The sequence below is a fragment of the Tiliqua scincoides genome, chromosome 5 (assembly GCF_035046505.1).
Source record: "Tiliqua scincoides isolate rTilSci1 chromosome 5, rTilSci1.hap2, whole genome shotgun sequence".
Classification (NCBI taxonomy): Eukaryota; Metazoa; Chordata; class Lepidosauria; order Squamata; family Scincidae; genus Tiliqua; species Tiliqua scincoides.
This window is the reverse complement of record NC_089825.1, coordinates 69821090-69845481: the sequence shown is the minus strand read 5'-3', so window position 1 is coordinate 69845481 and position 24392 is coordinate 69821090. Positions and strand designations below refer to the sequence as shown.

Genomic DNA, 24392 nt, shown 5'->3' with positions numbered 1-24392 from the left:
TGATCTCCTTGTTTGTATATATACTGAAAGGGGAAAAACTGGAAATACTGTCAAGGTACCTTGGGTTAGCTAACAGTTCTAGAAACCTGCTGTAAAATGTTCAGAACTACTGTAACTGTTTTTATAACTGAAGTAAACAAAAATGTGAGAAAAATTGCTTGAATTGAAATGCTAATCAATGCTGCTGGTACTTGTGTTATTCTTGAATGGTGAGTTTTTTCCATTGGTTTTCATTTTTTGTCACACCCACCCGATTTTTGTTCCTGCATTTCAGGCTCTCTTCAGAAGTAACTGGCCTCGGGGCTCTGTAATGTGTCCCAGCATGCTCTAGGGCATGCGCTGTCTGACAGGACTTTTCCAAAGCCCCATGAGACAATGCTTTCTATGGACTAATCGACAGAGGAAATAGCTGCCATTTCTAACTTTATTATTATGAGATCTCAAAATAAATACTTTTACTCTTTAAGCAACTGTGCTTCCTAACTCCTGTGTTGCTTCCATTACTGTTCTGGTTTAACAATCTTAACGCTCAACAATATACAGCAAAGGAATTTTTTAAAAAACTTTTTTTGTAGATGTTCATGCTCTGCCTAGTCTGTATGAAGCATGGGCTATTGGTATTTTAAACCACTGTATATTCAGTATAGACTGACAAATTAAATAAGCTGTTTTATAAATAAAACAAATCTGACTTTGAAAGCTACATCATAGCTTTGTGCATACATACAGCTGCTGTGATTTTAATCTTGTTTGTAACCAAGATGTTGATTTGTCATTTAAAGCACTATTTTTGTGACTTGTCACCAATGAGTTCAGACATGTGGCTTGTTTTGCATTCACAATTAAAAGTTTGACCTAACTGAAATTATGTGCTTATTGGGAAAGAGCATTATCATTTAACATGATATTGTAAAATCAAATTGATTAGCATCTTAGGAGCAGATCTACACAGCTACTACACGATCACCCACCTGTTAGAAAACAATATACAACAGCCTCCTCATGCAGCCTGGTTTTAAAGCTTCCATTTTTGCACATACATGCATCCTATGTATGGAAACTTATGGCCTTTCAGATACAATACCATGAGTGCAAGAGGTTCATTTTTCAGGAAGAGGAGATCATACAGTGCCCCCTCATGAACTGAATGGTGTCTTTAGCCTTGGGTTTCTCAGAGAGCAGTCTACTGTGCCACATTAGCAACCTACTCTTAAGGGGAATTTCAAAAGCCATGTGATATGACATTGTAATCTGGTATGTAAAGAAAAAAGTCTACATTTTTACTGGGCTACTGCAAGTCCCTTCAGTAGGATCTGTAACCCTCTGGATGCCAACACATATCCTCAAATATATAGGTCTGAAGAAGTATTCAGAGGTAAGTTACAGGTTTAAAGATCATTACTTCAGCTGTCATTCACATCAGCTAGCACCATATTAAACTACAACATAGCTGCTTGGTTTAAGGCATTTTAGCTAGGAAATATTCAATCCAAAACATATTCAGTGCTAAAACTGGCACAAGCATATGTACCACAATCAAGTCACTTTTTCCCCCCAGAGGAAAGGTTTTATTGAAATGTGCATTCCAAATGGCTAGCAAGGTTCTCAGCAATATCATTTAAGAAAGGAGTTACATTTTTATTTTTGCCAGACTTAGAGTATAATCCTGAGGTCTGCGGCAAGGCTCCGCAGCACGGACCACAGTCACAAACATGCCATAAGGCACATTTGTGGGGCTCACCGCCGGACCTCAACTGCTGGGCTAGCGTGCAGCAGTTGCCCGGGTTCCGCAGCTCCGCGGTCTGCTGGGCTGCGGAACAGGAGGCGGGGGCGTGGGGGAAGCGTGTCCAGGGAGAGGCCGATCTGCGGAGCTGAGCTCCTCAGGATCCAAGGCACTCGTGGAGGGCTGTGCACCCTACACCAGTGCCCTTACTTTAGTGCCGACTTTTTGGTTGCTGCTAAAGTGAGTAGCCCCATTGCAGGGCTGCTTCCCTTACTCGAGGGAAGGGGACGAATGTCCCCTTCTCCCGAGGAGCCTCCCGTGGTAGTGCGGGAGGCGCAGGATCCAGCGGGAGCCCTCTGTGGAGCCACCGAGCCTCGGAGCTCTGGGCAGCTCAGGATTGAGCTGCCCAGCATTTTGCTTATTATTATTATGGCTGCATTTGGGTTAACTGAGAAAAAGTCTGAATGTAACAGATATATAGAAACTGTTACTGGAATGCAGGCTAAGAAAGAAGTTGAGCATTAAAATTTGTAGATGTCTTGTAAATACTTACAAGCTCAAATTAAGCACCATAAAAGTTATGCAAAAGTATTTTATAAGCTAGTTCCTATAGTAGCTTCTAACTGCTGTTGGGACCCTAGTTTGGTCAAAACTAGAAAGCACTGTGTGTATTGGTACAGTAGTTTTACTAGTGAGAACCAAGATCTCTGAAGATGGTTCAGAGCTTCTTCTTTTGACTAGCTATAACTAGTTCTGATTGAATTTTGGGTTTTTACTGTAACTTATAATACATATAAATTATATAAATTAACGAGCATCTATCTATAACTAAGCAGTTAGAAATCCGCTGATAAAAAGAATTTAGGGATCACAGGAGCTGGTCAAAGTCAGATGTATTACTTAAGGCAGGGGCTCCCAAACTGTGAGCTGTGGCTCCCAAGGGAGCCACAGAAACCAATCAAGGGAGCTGCAGCATCATCACAAAAAAAACCTGCTTCTCTATACAATGCATTGTAGCCCCAATGGGGAGCCCCAGCCCCAGCCCAATAGGTCAAGGGAGCTGCCAGTCAAACAAGTTTGGGAACCACTGACTTAAGGGATGAAGTTAGCAATCACTAAATCTAAGGTTTCAAAATGCAATACAGGAAAGCTTGTATACAATTTTTAACCCAGACCAAGATCAGCAGAACCATAATAACTGATTCTGTGATACTTGTTTTCCTCAAAGAGCATACTTCAATACTTCTTCCTTTTTCCAGAAGTGATTTGCAATTTGCATGCCAAACTGCAAATCACTTTTGAAATAAAGGAGTTTAAAAGATAGCTTGCAGTAGGGTACAAAGATTTAAAGTCTACAGCACTAGTATAAGCTGCTTGACGGAGTCTAAGCAACTCTCTTGCTCCCAGCCCTAGTCTCGCATCCCTGCTTAATATGGCAATATGGTCCCAATTGCTTGGCTCACACTTACATCAGCTTGCAAAGAAAACAAGAACTTTGATGATGTACTCCTGATGAAACATAGGCAATGCTAAATGCATGAGCAAATTTTCCTCAGTGGATTTTATTAGGAAAACTACAACTGGCTTTATAAAACACACTTTATAAATTTACAACTTTTTACATTTGCTTTTTTCTATTCTTAGACATAAATATTTACAGTTAACACACACCTACAGGATTCTTTAAATCCTGTACTTTAATGGAAGAGCAGCTGATCAATACCATTATTTTCACTTTGCCAGGGTGCTACAACAAAGTTCCTTTTGCCCTCCAATCTTGAGACAGCAAGTCCTGCAATTCCCCTTCATCATCACTCCCAATGTCTTCATCGTCTTTGGCGTGTGTGACTCTTAGTCTCATGGCTTCCTTCAGCTTGTCTTTCATAACTTCTTGCCGGTCACGCAGCTGTTCCACACGGCGGAAGCATTCACTAGGGCAAGATAAAAACTAATTAATTTGCTCTTTTCTCCCACTTGCAGTTCTCTGCTGCCATCAGATGAGGCAGTGCATTGGAAATCACAGAATCTTTCAATAAACTGATCTCATGTATGGCTTTGTAAGAACTGTGGCTTCTCAACATGCAATTATGTGGTCAGTTCAAACCTATGACATATCTTAAAGTGCCCAAATGTCCATAACTTAATATCATGATTAGTTAAAACATACACAGCTCCAACTACTTGTCAAATAGCTTTTTCTGCCATGGGGTGGGGGGTATTTATGGCACGCCTGGGAAACCATAGCTGCATGGCTACTTCTGTCATCTTAAGGAAGTTCTATCAGAAGTTCTATCTTCAGAAAACACTTTTCTGCTAAGGAATGCCTGCATGTCTCACAGATTCCCTGAGCATTGTAGAAGACTCTGGGGCACATTTGTTGCATACACAGTTCATATGAAGTACTGGCCTGGCATGCTGGGTACCACCATCGACCACATGCAAGTTCAGAAAACACCCAACACTCATGCAGCCCAAAAAGGGAAGAGTAGTGGGCAAGTTCCCTTTCAAGATAAGTCAAGGTGGACACATCTTGTCCCTCAGGAGCCATGCAACTCCTTCCAAAGGCTCCCCAGAACAAGTTGCAAAGCAATAAATACTATAAAATACTTGGAGCGAGACAATATTTTGCATCTTTTCTGGGTGTTCTACTCTCAAAAACTACATATAAATTGTATGTACAGAGAAATTATTCATAACTATTCTAATCTCGGTTCAGTTGTGCATGCTATATGAATATGCTTCTACTTTGATTGGTACTTCTAAGTCATGCACAGAAGGCAGGAAAACTGAATACATAACAAATTCAATCACAAATTTTGTCTGTGTTCATTGAACACTGAAGAAACAGAAATCTGGCAAATCATTGAGCTGTAAGCTGTAAAATATTTTATGGAACACAAATGTCATTGAGAGCTGGCAACTAAAGCTGAAGATGTACCATACTTAAGACTCTTCTGACCAAGTTGGTTTGCTACGGGATGGAAAATAAATTCACCAACAGCTGCATGGACAAGACCTTAAGGCAGCCATTTTCAACCACGGTGCTGTGGCACACTGGTGTGCCACGAATGGTCCACAAGTGTGCCGCGGGAATTTGGGAGAGGGTCATTTATCAATAGAACCATTAGGAGATGTGAGCCCCCACTGACAGCACAGTGTGCCTTGTCAATTGTCAAAAAGCTGATGGTGTGCCTTGACCATTTTAGTGCCTTGCCACTGTGCCACGAGATGAAAAAGGTTGAAAAATCACTGGCTTAAGGGGTATCCCATGCAGTGTGTAGCTGCTTTCTGACTACTCTAATTTTAATATACACATCAAAACTGGAGATATAAAGGACAACCTTCCACAGTGCTAGTTTTATTTACATTCTTTTAGGAGAAGTTACTGCATCTTCCACTTAAGGGTGTGCTTAAGCTATAGACTACAGGGTGAGAAGTGGCAAGACTGAAGTATTTGGGTGGCTGATGAGTCTGACAAGACAAAATGATTGCATTTTGGTCTAGGACTCATACATTTCCTGTTGGAGTCAGATATGAAAAAGCCACACCCAAAATTAATTTGAAAGTTGGCCTTTCACTCCTTCAAACCAAACTGATAAAAAGTTATGGAAGTGACAAACTGCCTGCAAGTCATGTGAACATCTTAGCTATTGCACGGAAGTATACCTGTAGAGAACAGGATTTCTAAAAATAGTCTACCAGAAATTTATAACTGTGCCAAATATTCATAGATGCCTCAAGAAATGAAACCATAGGATCTACCTAAAATTCTTTCACTTAATTTCATATAATAACTTGCTGTGTTTGAGGAGCAATTCCATGGAGGTCCAGAACAGATGCGGAATGCGATGGCTGAAGAAGAACAATCTCTTTTAAAAAATACATTTCTAACCTTTATTATTGCAAATAAATTCTTGAAAATGTGTGATCAATGCCTGGTGAAATCTAGAAGCAAAAGAACCTGCTGGATAGTTCATGAATGCTTAAGCTATAAGAAATTAGATTGCCTTTTAGGTGCCACAAGCAAAGCTCTGTGCTGATTCTATGCATGATATATGCAAATTTCAGAATTTGTGTCACCCAAATGTTGAGTTCTTTATTTAAGGACAAAACACATGACCCTGAAGGAAGTCATTCTTCTTCATCTTCTTCAGTTATTATAGCTTCTGAAATCTAATTCCAAAACAATGGGGTTATCACTTTCCATGTAAGACAGCTATGACTGAAAAAGCACATGCACATGCATTGGCCAAATCAAAAACAAGACATACATTTTGGGCAAATTATGCTGTTGCAAAGTTATTTAAAATGTATCACCCTTTAAAAAAAAATTTATAGGTTTTATCTACTTACATCTGCTCATCAATTTCTCCAATCTGACGATCAAGTCGCCCTTCCTCATCTTCTTCAGCTACTATAGCTTCTGAAATCTAATTCCAAAAAGTTCATCATTTTCCAAAATAAGATACAAGACTAATTTTAAAATCAATTCTGTGGAGTAAGGCCTTCCTACTCAAGAGAGTGAACATTCTTTTAACCACAGAAAAAAAAAAAATCAGGAGCTTACCACAGGATTGAGTACTTTCTCACCTCCAGCTTTTTTTAAAAAAAGAGGCCACTGACATTGAGATTCATTGGCACAGTAACAGAGCTAATCAGGCTGTCTCACCATAGTTAAGCATATTAAATTCCTGGCCAAGAAGGATCCTTAAGATTAACCAGATCTTAACCATGCTTAAGGCAGAAATGAGGTGAAATTCACTTTAGGGACATACTGTGCACTTCTGCAACCTGCTCCTATTATCTTTACAGCCACTGAAAGAAAAGGAGCTGTCTTCGGTGGCTCATCATAGTATAACATTTTGAAACTGATAAAGCCAAGCACTAAACAAAAAGATCTTAGGCTGCTGTAGCAATTTGAGCAACGCGATGACGAAAATCAGATTTAGGAACGTTGCTTAATTTATTAAACATTTCCTCTGGTTTTCAAAATATATTTTAACCTGTTATTTCTTGCAGCATATACTTTCTCAAAGTTGAATGTCTGGGGGATGCCGTGCAGCCACTGGTCAACATGTAACCAAGAGGAGCTCTTGCGCATCACAAACTATGTCCACCACTGATCTGTATGAACATCTGCCATGTCTATAGCACTGACTGCTTTTCAGAAAAGGACAACAGTTGCTTTATGATAGTTTTCTCTCAACAATTCATTTATGGGAAATTTTCCACAAACATCCTGTTGAAAGCAAAACCAAGACGGCACAAAATGAAGCTGCTGGAGGCCACCATGGAATATACTAAACCTCAATAATACCTGTAGTCATAGAGGACTATAGATATAACCAACAGGAGATATGAGGAAAATCTCCCAATAATGAAATAACAGAACAATGCTGAATTTCAAAACTAGAAAACTCTTGCCACAGATAGAGATTCTTAGAATTAGACATAATTCCAATACATAAGCTTTTATCAATAAAATGCACCACAGTTAAACAAGTGAGAAACTGACAGAAGCCTGCAATCAAGCCTTACAGATGTTATACAATCTGTAGCATTTATACAAAAATACACCAATAGAATATTTTCAAGAGCCAAACTGCAAAAGGAGCAGTCATCATTACAATTATTTTTCCCTAGTGTCATCTATTACAGTTACTTTATAGAATACATTTAACCAACACTAGATCAGGCAAGGAAATATACCTTTAACATCACTCTGCCAAGTTCCAGTTTGGCATTTAGAGGCATTTGCAAGCAACTGGGGCACTAACTTACTGTGTTGACTTGTCGTATGGCTTTCTGGAACTCGTCCCATTCTTTGTCCATCTGATCCTTGGGTGCATCAACCTTTCGCACCTAGGGAACAAGCAAGGCCTCACTGTTCATGAAGGGCTGTTCACACTAACAGTTCTAATTCCACCATTGGCTTTGCATCTATTTCACACTGCCGTCAAAGAAAAGTTCTATTGCCAATACTGTAGAGCAAGTGACTCATCAGACAATTCAAAGCTACTTTATTTTTAAAAAAATTCTCATTCCAATTCACATCCTACCAACTTGAATTTAACTAGGTTTTAAGTACAGACCGAGGAATAACAGAGGGTGTTGGCTAGAGCAAAATATTTAAGATACCAACAAGAACATGATATCTAGCAGTGTAAACAGTTTGTATTAATTATTCTCAATATCATGGAATGTGGAGCTTGTGAGCCATCAGCACCACAGAAAGTTACAGCATCGGTAGTTTCAGCAATATCTCAATTACTTTGCTCTAAGGTTGGATACCAAAAATCTTGTGGTCTCCACATCTTGTGGTCTTGTGTTATTCAAAGTAAATAAAATGCTAATTTCTGCATTAGAAAGAATTAGCTAAAATGAATGAAACTGAAATGGACTAAAGACATTATCTACTTGCATGAGGGAGAAATGGTCTCTGACTAACTATAAACAAAAACCAGTATCTCCTTTAAATAGGGAACTTTTCCATTGCTACAAAAAATGCCAGTAGTGATACAATACAAAGAAGCAGAGAGCTGGGGAGGGCACTTGTACCTGCCACAAACTTTCAAGTATAGCAAGGCACCAGAATACTCCCTCCTGCATGTTGCAGTGGCAGAAAATTAACTTACAGCATTCATACCTCCCTTGAGATTGTTTCAAAAGCTCCTTACAGTTTATCCTGAAGGCATGGTCAATATAGCCTTAATATTGAAGACTTGGGAGGCAAAGAGAGACTGAAGGCGAGAGAGCGAGACTTGCCTATGGGAACCTAGCGAACTCATGGCTAGAGGCAGATTTTAATCAAGGGCGTCTCAACTCAGCCACCATAGCAGCTCTGAGGTATACTTTCAATATCAAGAATCAAAGGAGAAACTGATCCTCCTCTATGCATAAATCAAAATCAACTGGATAATACAGTACCTGGTAGAACGCCATGCTCACAACAGACTAATCTGCAGATTGGTTCTCTAGGATTGCCAATTTGTGGTCCAGAGATTCCATCATTGCAATACAGACAAGACAGCTGTGGCATCTCACTCTCCCTGTTCCCCTAGCTCTTGTCTCTCTCTCCCCTCCCCCCCGCCACCAGTATGTCTGAAGTTATCCTTGCGGATCAAGCAGGGAAGGGAGGAAGACAACTGAACCAAGGGAAAATAGGTAGGAAAACATGGACCTTATTATAGCTTTAGGGAGAAGCAAGTTTGCAAAGCTGGCAACGCAGGGATGAACTCTTCATGTTTTAAATTCAGCAGTGAAATAGGACATTAGACTGCCCCACTTCATTACTGAGTTTAAAATATAAAGAGCATCTTTAGGTTGCCAACGTCGTAAACTTGGCATTCTCAAAAGCTATAACAAGCCAGAAAGCTAGTAATGTCTGGTAACCTATCTTTATTATACTTACAGGATGAATAATGCAATTGGACAAAAATAAGGGTCCTTAGAATTATTTGTGAGACCTTGACCCTATCTCTATAGTTCGTGCATTGATTGTTGGGTTCCCCCACCCCCAAAGATGCATTTTGTCCATGTAAAAGCAAGTCATCTATGTGCATTACTTCTATATGATTAATTGTACTATATTATAACAGTATGGAAAGTATTTCAAAGTAATTTCCCATATACGTTTCACTAGTCATTTCTTTATTTTGTTCACTGCAGTTGTTTCTGTCATAATTAGACTGAATACCTTTGCTGTGTACTATGGTCTGTCTTTTAAAAATGCATTACACCTCTTATAATAAAAGAGAACAAAAAGTTATATTGCATGCTTGCTCAGTAGCCTCAGATGCTTTCTTCCAATAACAAGATAGCTTCCAAAACATTTGTCCCTTCAACAGAATGAAACTACAGTGGACTCCCACTTTACAATGGTAATCCATTCCAGAGACACCATTGTATCGTGCAAATACTGTAGTTTGGATCCAATAACACATTGTTTATTGGTAATTCATTCAAAGGCCTCAGAAGTTGAAGTTTCTGCCACAGAAGAGACCTATTTCCCTCCCTAAGAGGTGAATTAAGAGATGCTTATTAATGGTCTTAAGGGTTATGGTTATCAGTTTACACAATGCTGTAATTACACAGGCCGACACACAATTTGTTGTCATAAAAGTTAGACCTATCTTTGGGTGACAAATCAAAAAATGGCATCAGTTTTGACCAAAAGGCTCTTGGTGGTACGGTATAGACACTTTATATGACGAGTCAAAGCAGCTTCCTCATATGAAACCATGGTGGCTTTCTCATAAGGAAGCTGCTTGAATTGGCATAAGATGGCTATGCCATACCCCCCCAATCGAGAGCCACCATCGAGAGCAAAACAGATGCCATTTTTGGATTCCCAAAAATATGCTAAATTTGTTCAAACATCCTTGGCAATTGAAAAGTTTTGTTGGCCTGTGTTATAAAACACAAAGGAAGTTGTATCCTTTCCTCCATACACACAGTCTATGGTGTTAAAAATGCTGCTATTGGCTGAGATGCTACCAAATGATTACACCGCATCGCTGTTTGGCTTATCCTGTTGACAGCAATCATGAGCCCATAATAAAGTGAACGATTGTATAATGAACCCTGATCTTCTGCAGAGTGCCCATTGTAAAGTGATTTGATTGTAGAGAGAACCCAGTGGATGAAGAGGGGATCCCACTGTACTGCGCTAACAATGTCTTTGCACTGGCTCTCTTCCTGAGCTTGTCAGTGAAGCGTTAGGCATCAAGAACATTGAGACAGACACATGAAAAATGAAGGGCACCAGCTAGGAAGAAGTTCTCCTATGCAAATCTCATTGAACTCAATATGAATTATGCAAAATTAAGAGCTCTGAAGCAGACATAGCAAAACTATAAGAACTAACAGCATCGCTGTGCCCTTGCTCAACTTTCATTCAGATCAATAGGGTGTGAGCAGCAGACCTCACTAGATTTTGTTAGACATTTCTACCAGCCAGTTGTGCAGTCCATTCCACATACTACGTAGGTGGTGGGAGACTGGTTCTACTTCAGTCCATAGATGTGGAACTTTTTTCTCCAAGTTTCCTGTACGTAGTAAGATAGAATATCAGTAGAAGGCTATGCTAAACCTATCCCCGATGTACTATCTTTCTACATGCAGAAAGATATTTTGTCTTTGTACACATGAGAGCATTAAAAACAATCCCTTGCTTGCAATCTGAAGACATTAAAACCTAGAGTTCTGTCACTTCATTTGGCCTTCATCTCTTTGCTTCACGAAATATCTTCATATCTTCAATTCATAAAGTGCATATGACTGAGCATTTTATTGCTAACTATATGCTAGGAACTGTACATGACAGATGAAAGAATAGTTACTCTGCATTTTAAAAAACACTTTCATGAGAAACTGGTGACCTATATAAATTATGTATTTGTTTATTCTGCATCTTGCTAGTCACAATAACAAGAAACTATGCAAGTTCTAGGCACAAAGAAATCTGACTGAATCATCCCTCTGTAACTGCATTAGACATTCTACACATGCTTTGCAACCATAAGGACTTGAAACTTGAGAGATATTCTCAAGGTACTGAATTCCTACATTTTTGTCGTCCTTGCATGGAATTTGCCAAATACACACTGACCTGCCTGTAACTGACAAGTAGCCAGCAAACTTGGATCTTTACAGGAAACCTAGCCTCATTTTAAACCCATGCCCAATCCCAATGACTAGGTAATCTAGAAAAGAATGATTTAAGGTACAATCTGGGCAAGATTTGTGAAATGAAGATATTGTGGCTGAATGTGACCTAAGGGGGCTCCCAGGAAAACATTATTCAATAATATACCCAACACCTGGGAGGAGATGGACAGTTCAGACTACAAACATTTGCCAAAGTTCTGAAGGGAAGGGTTTTCAAGAGATAAAACAATAAGCATAGTTAGGGCTGGGAGAGATCTCCTAGCAAGTAAAGTTAGCTGTCCTTGCTGAGGGTGAGAAAATGGCTATAACAGGTCTAGTGAGTGAGCGCTCACAAAGGTCTCCAACAGTCTCTGCACAGCTGTACTGTTGCTGAGAAAATGAGAGGAAGGTAAAGGGCACTGATTATAGGCAGAGGTTGGATTGCAAGCATTGCCTCCATTAAGAGGATTAGCTCATAAGTAAGCCCCATCATTGTTTCCAAGGGCCATTTCTTACCAACCATTGTTACAGTACTGACCATCACCCACCCCACATGCCCAAACAAGCCAACCTGCAGAATCTACTGAAGGACAGAAGAAACAACACTATTAAGCTAGGAATAAAGACAGGAAGGCGGCACAAGCTTTTCAAAAATCTAATTACTCAATGCTGTGTCAATACACCCAGAGGCACAGCCATAAGAAATCCTGATCTCATACAGAGAATTCAGAAACATCTCAACTTGTTCAAGTATCACGGCACCAGAGACACTCAAAACAAGCCTACTCAAACTCAGCTGCTAATGGTTACACAGAAACTGCTGCAGTTTTACCACATCATTTACTGTTAGACATTAAGAAGCATTTCAATGATTATGTAAATCTGTTAGTCAGTTACTGCAATCTCAGCTAGCTGGATTAATTCCTCACATGTAATTAACGTTAGCTGAAAGTATCAGAACAAGCCTCACTTGCCTTTGCATCCACTTCAGGATCATCAAAAAATCCCTCTGGTAATGCCTCCGCAGTGTTTTCTCTCCTAAAATGTTAAGATGATAGCTTATCATAAGCTATTACTGACTGCATCCGTTTTTAATTCTTCTGAAACAGTATGACAGCAAAAGGAATATTAAAACGTAGTGTCATCTTCAGAATGGCAACGGGGAGAACAAAAGTAACCTGTAATTTCGTTTCTACAGGAAAGTTTTACATATTCCATGACCCCAAGATCCAGAACAGATTAAAATCCATTTCTGCCCAGCACACAGGTGTACAAAATTGATCCCTGTGCATTTATGCAATATTGGGCAGAAATGGCTTAAGTGAATATGATTCTCATTTTCCACAGCACTGAGTCTCCCAAAGGTCAATTGTGTAAGGGGGTCTTGATTCTAAAGTCATTTACAGTACTTTTAAAATTAGATGTACTGGTTCATCTCCTTGGACTGTGTCTTTTCCTTAAGTACCAATACACTAAATATACTGGGAACACATGTTGGCCACAGGAGAAACCACGAACATTGAACTTTTTTCTCAGTCGGGATGATACGCATAAAATGTTATCTCTAGAAGAATGCAAGACATAACATTTGCACTAGATACTTTACCTCTCCACAATCTTTTCTTGTGTTTCTGCTTTCTGTATCGAGCCAGAATGGGACACCAGAGGTGTAGCTGCAGCTTTGTCCAAGGAATCTGCAAAATGGAGACAAAGTACAAAAGTGTACTACACTACATGGTATTAGGTTCACACCCACACTTCAAAGAACTTCCATACACAATGTCAAATTTAAGAGAATTTGCTACCACACAACTAAATCTACAAAGATTACACATTAAGGTTGCAATTCTATGCACGCTTGGGAATAAGCCCCACTGGACGTACCTCTGACTAAGGATGCATATAGACATTCTTATAAGTAATGACCACTAGCTTAAAATAGTTTTAAAAGAGCAAACAAATTCATGCATGATATGTATATCAAAAGCTGCCAGTCATGTCGCGAAATGATATGTGCTTCCAAGTATTACACATTAAGAACAAACAGGGGATGGACATGCCTACTGAGAGATCCTGCTCATCACTGCTGAAACCAAAGTACTTTTTAATATACAATTGGCAATGTGCATATGTAATTATACTTTTAACATCTACAACTCTAGAACTGCTGGAAGCAGTCACACTGCATCTATCATACTGGAGTATCAAACTGAAATCATTTTTGCCAGATATAAGAGATGAGTAGCATAAGCAGCAGCCCACGTTACTTCCATCAATGGCAAGTTACAAGCTTTCATTTGGTATAACGAGCAGAATGTGCTGTGATATTCTGTGAAACACTAGTTGGAGCAACATGTTAATACAAAAGTTAAGTAAATAATAAGGGGGAACAATAGTATTTTCCAAAATAAATATTACGCTAGCCATCTGACTTATATGTCACCTCAAAGGTCTTTCAAATGCATTTTTTACTGTGACAGATACCCAAATTTCCAGATGCTAAAACAGAAGCAATTTCAGCCTTCTGAGGAGGATCTGTCGATGCTGCATTCTGAACCACAGGTAACAAAGGAGACTTGCAGACATTGTCTTTAATTTTTTCTACTATCTCTTCCTCTTCTTCCTCCTCCTCCTCCTCCTCCTCATAGTCTCCTAGCAATATGCCATGTTTTGAATCTTTCGATGAGAGTCTTTCTCCTTCTTCAATTTTGCCAAAAAAATCTTTGGGCAGCCTAAGAAAAGAGACAAACATTACTTAAACATTCAGTCAGAATCTGAACAGCCAACTGAGGAATTTCCATTTTGTTCTTTCCACCTTGAATGGCAGGACTCTGCCTCACAAACTACAGAACTCCCATCAGGATCAAAAAATGTTTGCCATATAGCAACCTCCACAAAACCAATCATGCAATTCATTGAATTGAGCTCACAATACCCAAGCCAAAAGGCTGGATAAAAGGGTATTGCTGTTCTGAGACACAGTTTCTCAGATCTGTTGTATGGGGAGAATAATACTGGTTACTAGAATTACATTCAACATACATGAAAAACATTGAATGTTCCAAGATAAACACACTACAAATGCACTTACAGCCTGATCCTAGAATGCCCTACCACTGGTGCTGCAGCCCCAGTGCCTGTGGTGGGTGCCACAAACATGCCATAAGGCAAGTTTGCACCATCTAGAGAGGAAGCAGCATCAGCGGGGAGGCCTACGCTGCCCCACTGACACCACAGATTGACCCCAGCTGCTGCCATTAAGCAGGTAATTGCTGAGCAGTATGGGAGGCATGTGGAGGGTGAAGGGAGGAGTTTCTGGGTGGGAGGGGTGGGACTGGGGGAGGCCTCCTCCTCTAAATCCTATCCCTCATGTTGGGCTCAAAAGCCTGACACGGGGCTTCTCAAGTCTGCACAAGTGAAATTGCTGATGCAGACTCAAGAAGCCCCATGGAGTAGGCTGGGGCTTTACTTGGGGTATTGGTACAAATATTTCCTTCCCCCAAGGAGTCCTCCAGTGTAGTGATTATGCCTTACATCAAGCAACGGGACTCTTGAGTCTTGCTTGCTCCCCACATCATTGCTACACTCCAGTCTGCTTGGATCCAGCATAGGATCCAGCGGTAGCCATTTGGAGCAGCCGCTCCTGTGCTGGATAGGATTGCGCCCTTAATCTCCAATCACAAAATATTACACATGACAATGAACTGGTAAACACAAAAAGCAGCCACTTGAGTCAATTCTGAATGGCTTCCTTATGGCAGCTGCCTTTACGTGATGAGCTGCTTGAAAATAGGGACTCCATAAAATATATTTCTCCAAAAATTATGCAAGTGAATGGAACCAGTGCCTAGATCAGAGGTGTCAAACTAATTTCATACAGAGGGCTGAATAGTATCCATGGCACCTGCGGGGGGGGGGGGGGGCTGGAAGTGATGTCATAAAGCAGGTGATGACCAGAAATAAGCACTTTGTCCTTATCGAGGAACTCATTAGCTGCAAATGATAGAGAAATTAACCAAATCTTGATCCAGCATAAAGTAACAAGTCAGAAATTTAATGCCTCAGAGAAGGCAAATGTAGCTATGTTATATGATGCAACAGCTTCCAGTATGGTTAGGGAGATATTGGAAGTGTGTACTCTGTTAAACATATTACTATTAACAGTATTTATATACTGCTTTTCAATAAAAAAAGTTCACAAAGCAGTTTACAGAGAAAAATCAAATATCTAATGGCTCCCTGTCCCAAAAGGGTTCACGATCTATAAAGATGCAAAAGAACACCGGGACACAGCCACTAGAAAAGACACCGCTGGGGTGAGGAGGGCCAGTTACTCTCCCCCTGCTAAAAAGAGGACATCCACTTAAAAAAGTGCTTCTTACCCAATTAGCAGGATATCTTGCCTGAAGAGGGTCCTTGAAGTTTTGTAAATTCAGCCCCTTATCTGGACTATTAAATGATGGTGCGGCCACCATATCTGTTCTTATTTTTTTAAAGCTGCCTTTCTGTTCTTTAAAAAGAAACATAAGCGTGTCTAGGATGCAGAATGTGCATACTATCTCTACAGTAGGTCCATCATCCCTCATTATACTGGGTGATGCATCTGTTCAAAAGATACAGGTCCAGCCTATTTATACACAGATTTTTCATACACAGATTTGACTCAACACGAATGGCCACTGCAAATGAAAAGGAATGTGCTGATCCCTGGACAAGGGGAAAAATGCATCCCTTTAAAATCAGTTTAAAAAACTGAACAGTCCTTTAACAATAGCCTCCTTAATGAGAGAGAGAGAGACAGCACAGCTGGCTGACAATCCATCAATCCTTCTCTCTACAGGCAACCCCTCCCTTCCCCCTGAGCACGTGAAAGAAAGGTGATAGAAAAGTCACACCAATCTTTAAAAAGGGAAAGAGGGGGGACCTGGGAAACTATAGGCCGGCCAGCCTAACTTCTATACTGGGTAAGATGGTGGAATGCCTCATCAAAGATAGAATCTCAAAACACATAGACGAACAGGCCTTGCTGAGGGAGAATCAGCATGGCTTCTGCAAGGGTAAGTTTTGCCTCACAAACCTTTTAGAATTCTTTGAAAAGGTCAACAGGCATGTGGATGCAGGAGAACCTGTAAACATTATATATCTGGACTTTCAGAAGGCGTTTGACACGGTCCCTCACCAAAGGCTACTGAAAAAACTCCACAGTCAGGGAATTAAGAGGACAGGTCCTCTCCTGGATTGAGAACTGGTTGAAGACCAGGAAACAGAGAGTGAGTATCAATGGGCAATTTTCACAATGGAGAGAAGTGAAAAGCGGTGTGCCCCAAGGATCTGTCCTGGGACTGGTGCTTTTCAACCTCTTCATAAATGACCTGGAGACAGGTGTGAGCAGTGAGGTGGCAAAGTTTGCAGACGACACCAAACTTTTCCGAGTGGTGAAGACCAGAAGTGATTGTGAGGAGCTCCAGAAGGATCTCTCCAGACTGGCAGAATGGGCAGCAAAATGGCAGATGCGCTTCAATGTAAGTAAGTGTAAAGTCATGCACATTGGGGCAAAAAATCAAAACTTCACATATAGGCTGATGGGTTCTGAGCTGTCTGTGACAGATCAGGAGAGAGATCTTGGGGTGGTGGTGGACAGGACGAACGTGTGGCGGCAGTGAAGAAGGCCAATTCTATGCTTGGGATCATTAGAAAAGGTATTGAGAACAAAACAGCTAATATTATAATGCCGTTGTACAAATCGATGGTAAGGCCACACCTGGAGTATTGTGTCCAGTTCTGGTTGCCGCATCTCAAAAAAGACATAGTGGAAATGGAAAAGGTGCAAAAGAGAACAACTAAGATGATTACTGGGCTGGGGCACCTTCCTTATGAGGAAAGGCTACGGCGTTTGGGCCTCTTCAGCCTAGAAAAGAGGCGCCTGAGGGGGGGCATGATTGAGACATTCAAAATTATGCATGGGAAGGATAAAGTGGATAGAGATGCTCTTTACACTCTCACATAACACCAGAACCAGGGGACATCCAGTAAAATTGAGTGTTGGGAGGGTTAGAACAAAGAAAATATTTCTTTACTCAGCGTGTGGTTGGTCTGTGGAACTCCTTGCAACAGGATGTGGTGATGGCATCTGGCCTGGATGCCTTTAAAAGGGGATTGGACAAGTTTCTGGAGGAAAAATCCATTATGGGTTACAAGCAATGATGTGTATGTGCAATCTCCTGATTTTAGAAATGGGCTATGTCAGAATGCCAGATGCAAGGGATGGCAACAGGATGAGGTCTCTTGTTATCTGGTGTGCTCCCTGGGGCATTTGGTGGGCCGCTGTGAGATACAGGAAGCTGGACAAGATGGGCCTATGGCCTGATCCACTAGGGTTGTTCTTATGACCACGTTGCATTGGGGAAGGGAGGGGCTGAGTGAAGCTTGTAAGCGCTTGGAAGAGGACTGATTGATGGATTGTCTTCTTAATGACTCTTATCTTACATCACAAAGGTCAGCAAGGCTGTTTTTAAATCACTGGAGCAAAGAAACTTTGTTTTTTAAATTGATTTGCTATAGTGAGTTTTTTGCCATCCAGTGCTTGGAAGGAACCCAAGAATAATGAGGCTCAACCTGTATTCTAAAGAGGTGAATGAATTAATGCCATGAGTGCTGCAGTCCTACATATGAGAGTTATGTTCCACTGAAAGCAGCACGAAGGGAGCATTTCAATCTCCTCAAACTGAATATTCTATGAATCCTTCAATAGGAGAGATTTCAAATACACATGTGCATTCATTCAAGATGCATCACAAAGCTGCTAAATTGGACATCATTCATAGGTCTGATTCAGCTGACTTAATCCTGAGAACACAGGCACATGCTCATGAGCTGCCATGCACCTCTAAGTCTTAGCCATACTTCCTTGTGAGCCAATCCCACTGAACTTAGAGGAGACTTTTCAATGACTTAACAGTAAACAGAGATGGTTTCACTCAGGCTGTTTAGCTTCTTCATACGGCAGAAAATATTCTTACAATAGCAGGAAGCAGAACACAAAGTGATTATCTGTGAGTTATACAGGTGCACCCCTGTATCCACCAGGGACCCTTTCCGGACCCCTCCCCATTGACGGGGAATTCATTCCACACACAGCCTACAGATACAGAAACTACAGATATGGGAGAACCCTGTCTCCGTGGCCCCCTACCCATTAACATTGTTTAGATCCTTACTGAGGCGAAGAAGTTCTAGTTTTTACAGTTCACTGTAAGTATTTGAGCGTATAGCAACGTGAACACAGCCTGAATACTTGAAGAGACTCTATCAACACGAACAGGAAGTAGGAATTTAATGACTTAGTGTTGCATGAATCTCTTCAAGTCTTCAGGCTGCCTTCACATCACTATATGTTTGAATGCTTACAATGTAAAAACAAGAACCATTTCACCTCAGTAAGGATCTAAACTACCTTAATGGGCATGTGTCCCCCATCAGCAGATAACTGCATCTGCAGATTTGTGGGACTGCTTGTACTGTATCTCCTCTCCAAAATTTCAGTTAGCTGAAGAACACTGCAATACATGTGTTCCGTATAATTTCCAAAGCACAAAGTTGAGCAAATAAAATGTTTTTCACCTTTCCATGAAAACTCAATTCCCAGTAAACCGCTTTTTAAAAATCAAGAATGCTCAACTTGAAGCTCTTGAGAGACTGTACCATGCTCAGTGCCTTCAATCCTTCCTTTCACGCACCCCACCCCCCCAGGCTGGAGGCTTTGATGCATGGACACAAGTTTACTCAGGCTGCAGTCCTATACATTCCCCTGGGAGTAAGTTCCACTGAAATAGCAAGACTTACTTCTGAGTATTGTGCTTCCATGATCTGCAGGGTGAGCAAAATTCCTTGCCATCTCTGCAAATGATCCAGCACTGATACTTGCCCTTAATTGGTATTCAGCAACCTTCTTAATTTTCATTAGGCAGGATCACATTTTTTGAACACACAGACTGGAGCTCTGACCTGTCCAGCGCCAAGCAAAGTTTTCTGAAAACGTCTGCTGAGAAATAAGGCTGGTAGTACAGGATGGGGAGTGGCTGTTGCTTGGCCCAAGCAAGGGCTGAGCTGAAGCTGTGTGCTGAGAGAGAGTGAGTGCGTGAATGAGTGAGTGAGTGCGTGAGTGAAGCTGCCACCAGCAGCCAGGCACAAGGGAAGTGAAAGCAATTCAAACCAGCCTTGTTATGGAGCCATTTTCTCAACAGACTGACTTCATTTACTCAGTGGAGGAGTAAATGAAGTCTGTTTCATAGAATAAGAAAACAATGTGGCTATCCAAAGACTCCACCTTACCCAGATGTGACAGTTTGTGGATGGTCACTTGTACCTGAAAAAAGATACATTTATCAGAACTGTGTGTCAAATTTTCTTACAAAAACTTCCACAAAACCAAGCATGCAAATAAGCACCTCCCATTCCTTCTCCACCCTACTCACATCCATGCCATACAACCATTTCACATGAAACCACATATGGTAATTGGCAGGTTCTTGATGTGGCAGTCCTGTGCTGCTGTGATACCTCAGCACAATAACCCAGTAGGCTCCTGATGCCGAGTCAGTTCAACACTATGGTTCTGACTGAAGGCAGCCCACCCCTTAACAATTTTGCTGGCCTGGCAACCTATAGGATCTGAACTTAACATATATACATATTAAAGGGGTGACTTTAAAGGTACTAAAAAACAGCACATTCTTCTGTAATTACTATTTCCTACAGAAGAGTGTGCTACAACATTCAGCTGAAGCGATTTTTTCTGACAATTGAGGACTGACCAATTTTTAAGAGGGGAAAAAGTAGTTCATAAAACGCTTACAAAACACCAGTACTACAAAGAAATGAAACCTGCTTATACTAGCACATCTGTATCAGTATTTCCAACCCCATAAACATGAATAGAATGAGGTCATACTGGGACTTAGCTTCATGACTTGTTACTAACTTGCTCACCTAGAGAAAGTGATGACATCCCAGAATTAAGCACATCTGCCCACAGATACATTCACTTCTTCCCTCTTCAGAGTTATAAAGCTGCTCTGTAGCAGCTGCACACACCACCCTTTTCTTCATGATCCAAGCTGCAAACACTACTTGGATTCTCAACCTTTTCTAGACTCAACTGGCCTCATTAACTTTTAAGGTAATCACATCTTTGCTTCTTCTTCTCCTTTTACTTTTAAAGGTAACGTAACCAGTTGAGGCTAGAAAAGGTAGAGAACAATATATCACGATATTGTCAGCATGTGACAGAGGTTTAAAGAGCAAGGGCTATCTCACAGGCTAATGCAGCAGAAGCTGGTGACCACCCCCTAAATCAGGGATGTCCAAAGTTTTTGGCAGGAGGCCCATATCAGCTCTCTGGAACTGTGTCGGGGGCCGGGGAAAAAAAGAATTAATTTACATTTAAAATTTGAATAAATTTACATACATTTACATAAATGAATGTATTAAAGATGAATTTATATGAATGAATGAAGGTCTTGCAATAGCTCAAGGCCTATAAATGGCCTTGCACAAAGCAAGGCTGGCCTTTCCTTTGCTGCCGCTACTGCATCACAGACATGAAACAACAAGCATTGGAGGGAGCCCTCATCCCACAGCTCACACAAGAGGTCAAACAGTCACTCCTCACACTGAAGGCAGTTGCATCAGGCCAGTGTGGGCTCCAACAAATCTTCGGAGGGCCAGAGGCTCATCGGAGACTGGGGGCTCCCTGAGGGCCGCATTAAGAGGCCTCAAGGGCCGCAAGTGGCCCCAGGGTCGGGGTTTGGGTACCCCTGCCCTAAATAATTACTAGTGGACCCCAATGACAATTGCAGAAATATAATCCTCATGTCAGCACTAAGTTTGCTTCTGTAAACACCACAGATGCAAGGATAGTATTACAAGAAGCCCAGCAAGCAATTCTGTATTTGAAAAGAGATGGTGCCTCTGTATCCGTGAGGGATCCTTTCCCAGACTGCCCCCCCAAGGATAATCAAAACCACGGATAACGAAAGCTGTGGTTTTTAGAGTCTACTTGAGCTCCAAATGCTACCAGAGCTGTTCTGAAGGTCACAACTGCCCACAGAGGTCACATGCATCCGCCTGCAGCCTCTGCAGAATTCAGAATGCCTCTTAGAAAAAAAAACACCTTTATTTTTCATCAAAACCAGAAGTGAACTTTTTATGCCTTTAAAAGGCATTAGGAGGACTGGAGAAGCCCCCTTAAAAGCCCTCTGGAGCAGAGCTCCAGTTGGTTTTGGAGGACTCTGGTTGAGCCAGATCTGTGGATGAAAAACCTGCTGATATAAACTCAATCTGTGGAGGAGGAAAATTGATCCATAAAACACTTACAGGGTTCAATCCAGCAAACTTTACACAAAACATCAATACCTTTCACTTTCTTTAGTTTTGAAGATTGTACTTCTGCAGTTTTTCTTTTGAGAGAAGAGGTGGTGTTAGGAATAGGGCCAGGAACTGCCTGTTTAAGGTCTTTTAATTCTGCAAGTTTCTGAGGAAAAGAGTTTGGGGGGAAAAAAAGTGTTAATTTCCAAAGACTATAATATAGAATGTAAACTTGTATTTTTTTTCACAAGCTGGTGGTAATGGACTAGAACTACCAGTCTTGCCCCCACTAAGCTGCGCATCCAAACCCAGTAAAAGAGTGGGGGATGTGAGGGGGATGAGAGCCTAGACTGCAGGTGGTTGCTGGAAGCCTCCCTTGCTCTTCATGACATGCTAATAAGACAATTTAGATGGTCGAGTTCTTCATCTTCTTCTTATTATTAAGAAAATTTATATACAGCTTTACAACAAAAGTAGTTCACAAAGCGATTATCAGCATGCAAACAAAACAGGGCTACATCAAAATAAGATAGTGGTTTCTACACACTGAAGGGACTGCCTAGGTATTGAAGTACATACAGTATTACCACAAAAGAGCAGACTTGCTTCTTACCTCTTTGTGCTGCTTCCCAAGAGTATGCGTTTGCCACAACAGTTCATTTTTCACAGGCACATTACACAGAGAGCAGTTTAAGTTCCCCAAACTGTTATATGTAGAGTTTGAAGTTAAGGAAATTCAAAAATTATTCTTCCCCTCAAACCTGTAATTCCAGGCTATAAAACTTCTTGAACATAATTTTGAGCGGTACCATTGCATCAATACACACCAAATATTTTTTTAAAATCACTTGATATTTAATAATATACATTTTAGCTACAGTATTTAAAAATGCTGTTAGTTCAAATGCAATATTTGAGGTGCTACAAGTGTGTATGTGAGCTTCTGAAATGGTAACAATGGTCAAGAAATCTCTCTGAAGTGTTCAAAGCCAGCTGTCCTGAATCAAGGCACCTTCGACACTACTTGATAACAAAAAGTATTATACTAGTGCAAGGGTGCCCAAACGCTGCCCCTGGGGCCACTTGTGGCCCTCGAGGACTCCCAATCAGGTCCTCAGGGAGCTCCCAGTCTCCAATGAGCCTCTGGCCATCCAGAGACTTGCTAGAGCCTGCACTGGCCTGATGCAACTGCTGTCAGCATGACAGCCAACTGTTTGACCTCTCGCATGAGCGGCAGAACGAGGGCTTCCTCCACTGCTTGCTGCTTCACATTCGTGATGCTGCAGCAGCAAAGGAAAGGCTGCCCTTGCTTTGTGCAATGCCTTTTATAGGCCTTGAGATATTGCAAGACCTTCTCTCACTCATATAAGTTCCATCTCTAATACATTCACATGAAAATTTTTTCAAATTTGAAATGTAAATTATTTTCTCCCCAGCCCCTGACACAGTTTCAGAGAGATGATGTGGCCCTTCTGCCAAGAAGTTTGGACACCCCTGTACTAGTGCAACATCAAGGCACCTTCCACACTACTTGATGACAAAAAGTGTTATACTGGTGCAACACTGGTCTGATTAAGAGGGAGTTTATTAATACTGCTTACTGACCCAACACAACCACAACCATGGTTACTAATACACCAGCACAGCAATTTTCAACCACGGATGGTCCGCAGGTGTGCCACAGGAGTTTGGGGAGGGTCATCAGTGGGGGAGGTGAGCCCCCTACCAACACCACGGTGTGCCTTGCCAGTTGTCAAAAATCAAACTGTGTGCCTGGACAGTTCTAGCACTGCTGGAAACTGCTGCGCTAGCACCAGAACACACACCCCTGCTCCTTGAGCTGGGTGCGTGTGTTCTGGTGCTAGCGCAGCGGTTTCCAACCTTTTTCATCTCAGGGCACACTGGCACGGTTGTCCCGGCACACCATCAGTTTCTGACCACTGACAAGGCGCACTGCGCATGCTCAGGAGGCTTCAGGGAGAGCGCATGGAAAAGGAGGGGAAGCTCGACAAGCCAGCTTTGCAGCGGGGGGGGGGGAGGAGGCTCCACCTCGACTACTAACTGCTGGAGGCGCCTCCTCTTCCTGTGGAGGTTCGCCCCACGGCCACAATCCGCCTCACCCAGCGCGCCCACCCAGAGGTGTGCCTGAGGCTGCGGGCGGAGAGAGAGGCCGGGGAGGACCAGGCGGAGGGAGGGCGGTGGGAGGTGGGGCCGGGGAGGACCTGGGAGGGAGAGGCACAGGCAGGCCTGGCCCCGCTGGGCTGCGAGAACCAGGCCCGCGCTAGGAGTCGAGACGGGCCTCCCCGTCTGCTTGTGGGGCTCCCTGGACGCTCGTCCACCGAGCACAGGACGCCGCGCGCAGACAGGCCGCGCCTCCGCACAGCACGCTCAGCGCGGCGGGCAGGACGCGCCCTCGCCTCCCGGAGACAGGCGGGGGGGAGGGGAGGGGCAGGATATTTGGCGAAGGGCGAGTCGACCTTCTTCTTTCTCCCCGCCGTCTCGCGCTGCTTCTCCCGCATCAGCCGCCGCAGCTCCTCCTGCCCCACCGCCTTCGGCCGCCGCTGCCCGCCCGAGCTCGACGCCGCCATGAAGAGGGAGCCCCCCGACCCTTCCGTCTCACCGGGCGCCCCGCCAATGACGCCACTAGTGTGGCGGC

General features: G+C 42.1%; 2 protein-coding genes across 9 annotated transcripts in view; one reads left to right on the top strand and one right to left on the bottom strand.

Moving 5' to 3' along the window:
• LOC136651510 (poly(rC)-binding protein 3-like) overlaps positions 1-9510 on the top strand; it is a 116461-nt gene extending 106951 nt beyond the window's left edge. For 4 of the 8 annotated variants that reach the window (XM_066627986.1, XM_066627978.1, XM_066627979.1 and 1 more), the window contains exon 13: positions 1-865. This exon is cut by the window's left edge. Coding sequence is in view for 2 of the 8 variants with exons in the window: in XM_066627983.1 (XP_066484080.1) it covers positions 6743-6803 (61 nt within the window). In the remaining 6 variants the exon portion in view is untranslated. Of the gene's footprint in view, positions 866-6742 lie in introns of those variants that run through there. The other 4 variants (XR_010794523.1, XM_066627984.1, XR_010794524.1 and 1 more) reach the window with 3 other exon arrangements.
• ZNF830 (zinc finger protein 830) lies at positions 3280-24392 on the bottom strand. The gene is made up of 10 exons (XM_066627987.1): positions 24194-24392; positions 22350-22449; positions 21785-21902; positions 19703-19736; positions 13856-14103; positions 12978-13065; positions 12346-12409; positions 7505-7585; positions 6077-6153; positions 3280-3654 (listed from the first exon to the last, which is right to left on the bottom strand). Exons 1-10 carry the CDS (start codon positions 24322-24324, stop codon positions 3471-3473), a joined length of 1125 nt encoding a protein of 374 aa, XP_066484084.1. The 5' UTR covers positions 24325-24392; the 3' UTR covers positions 3280-3470.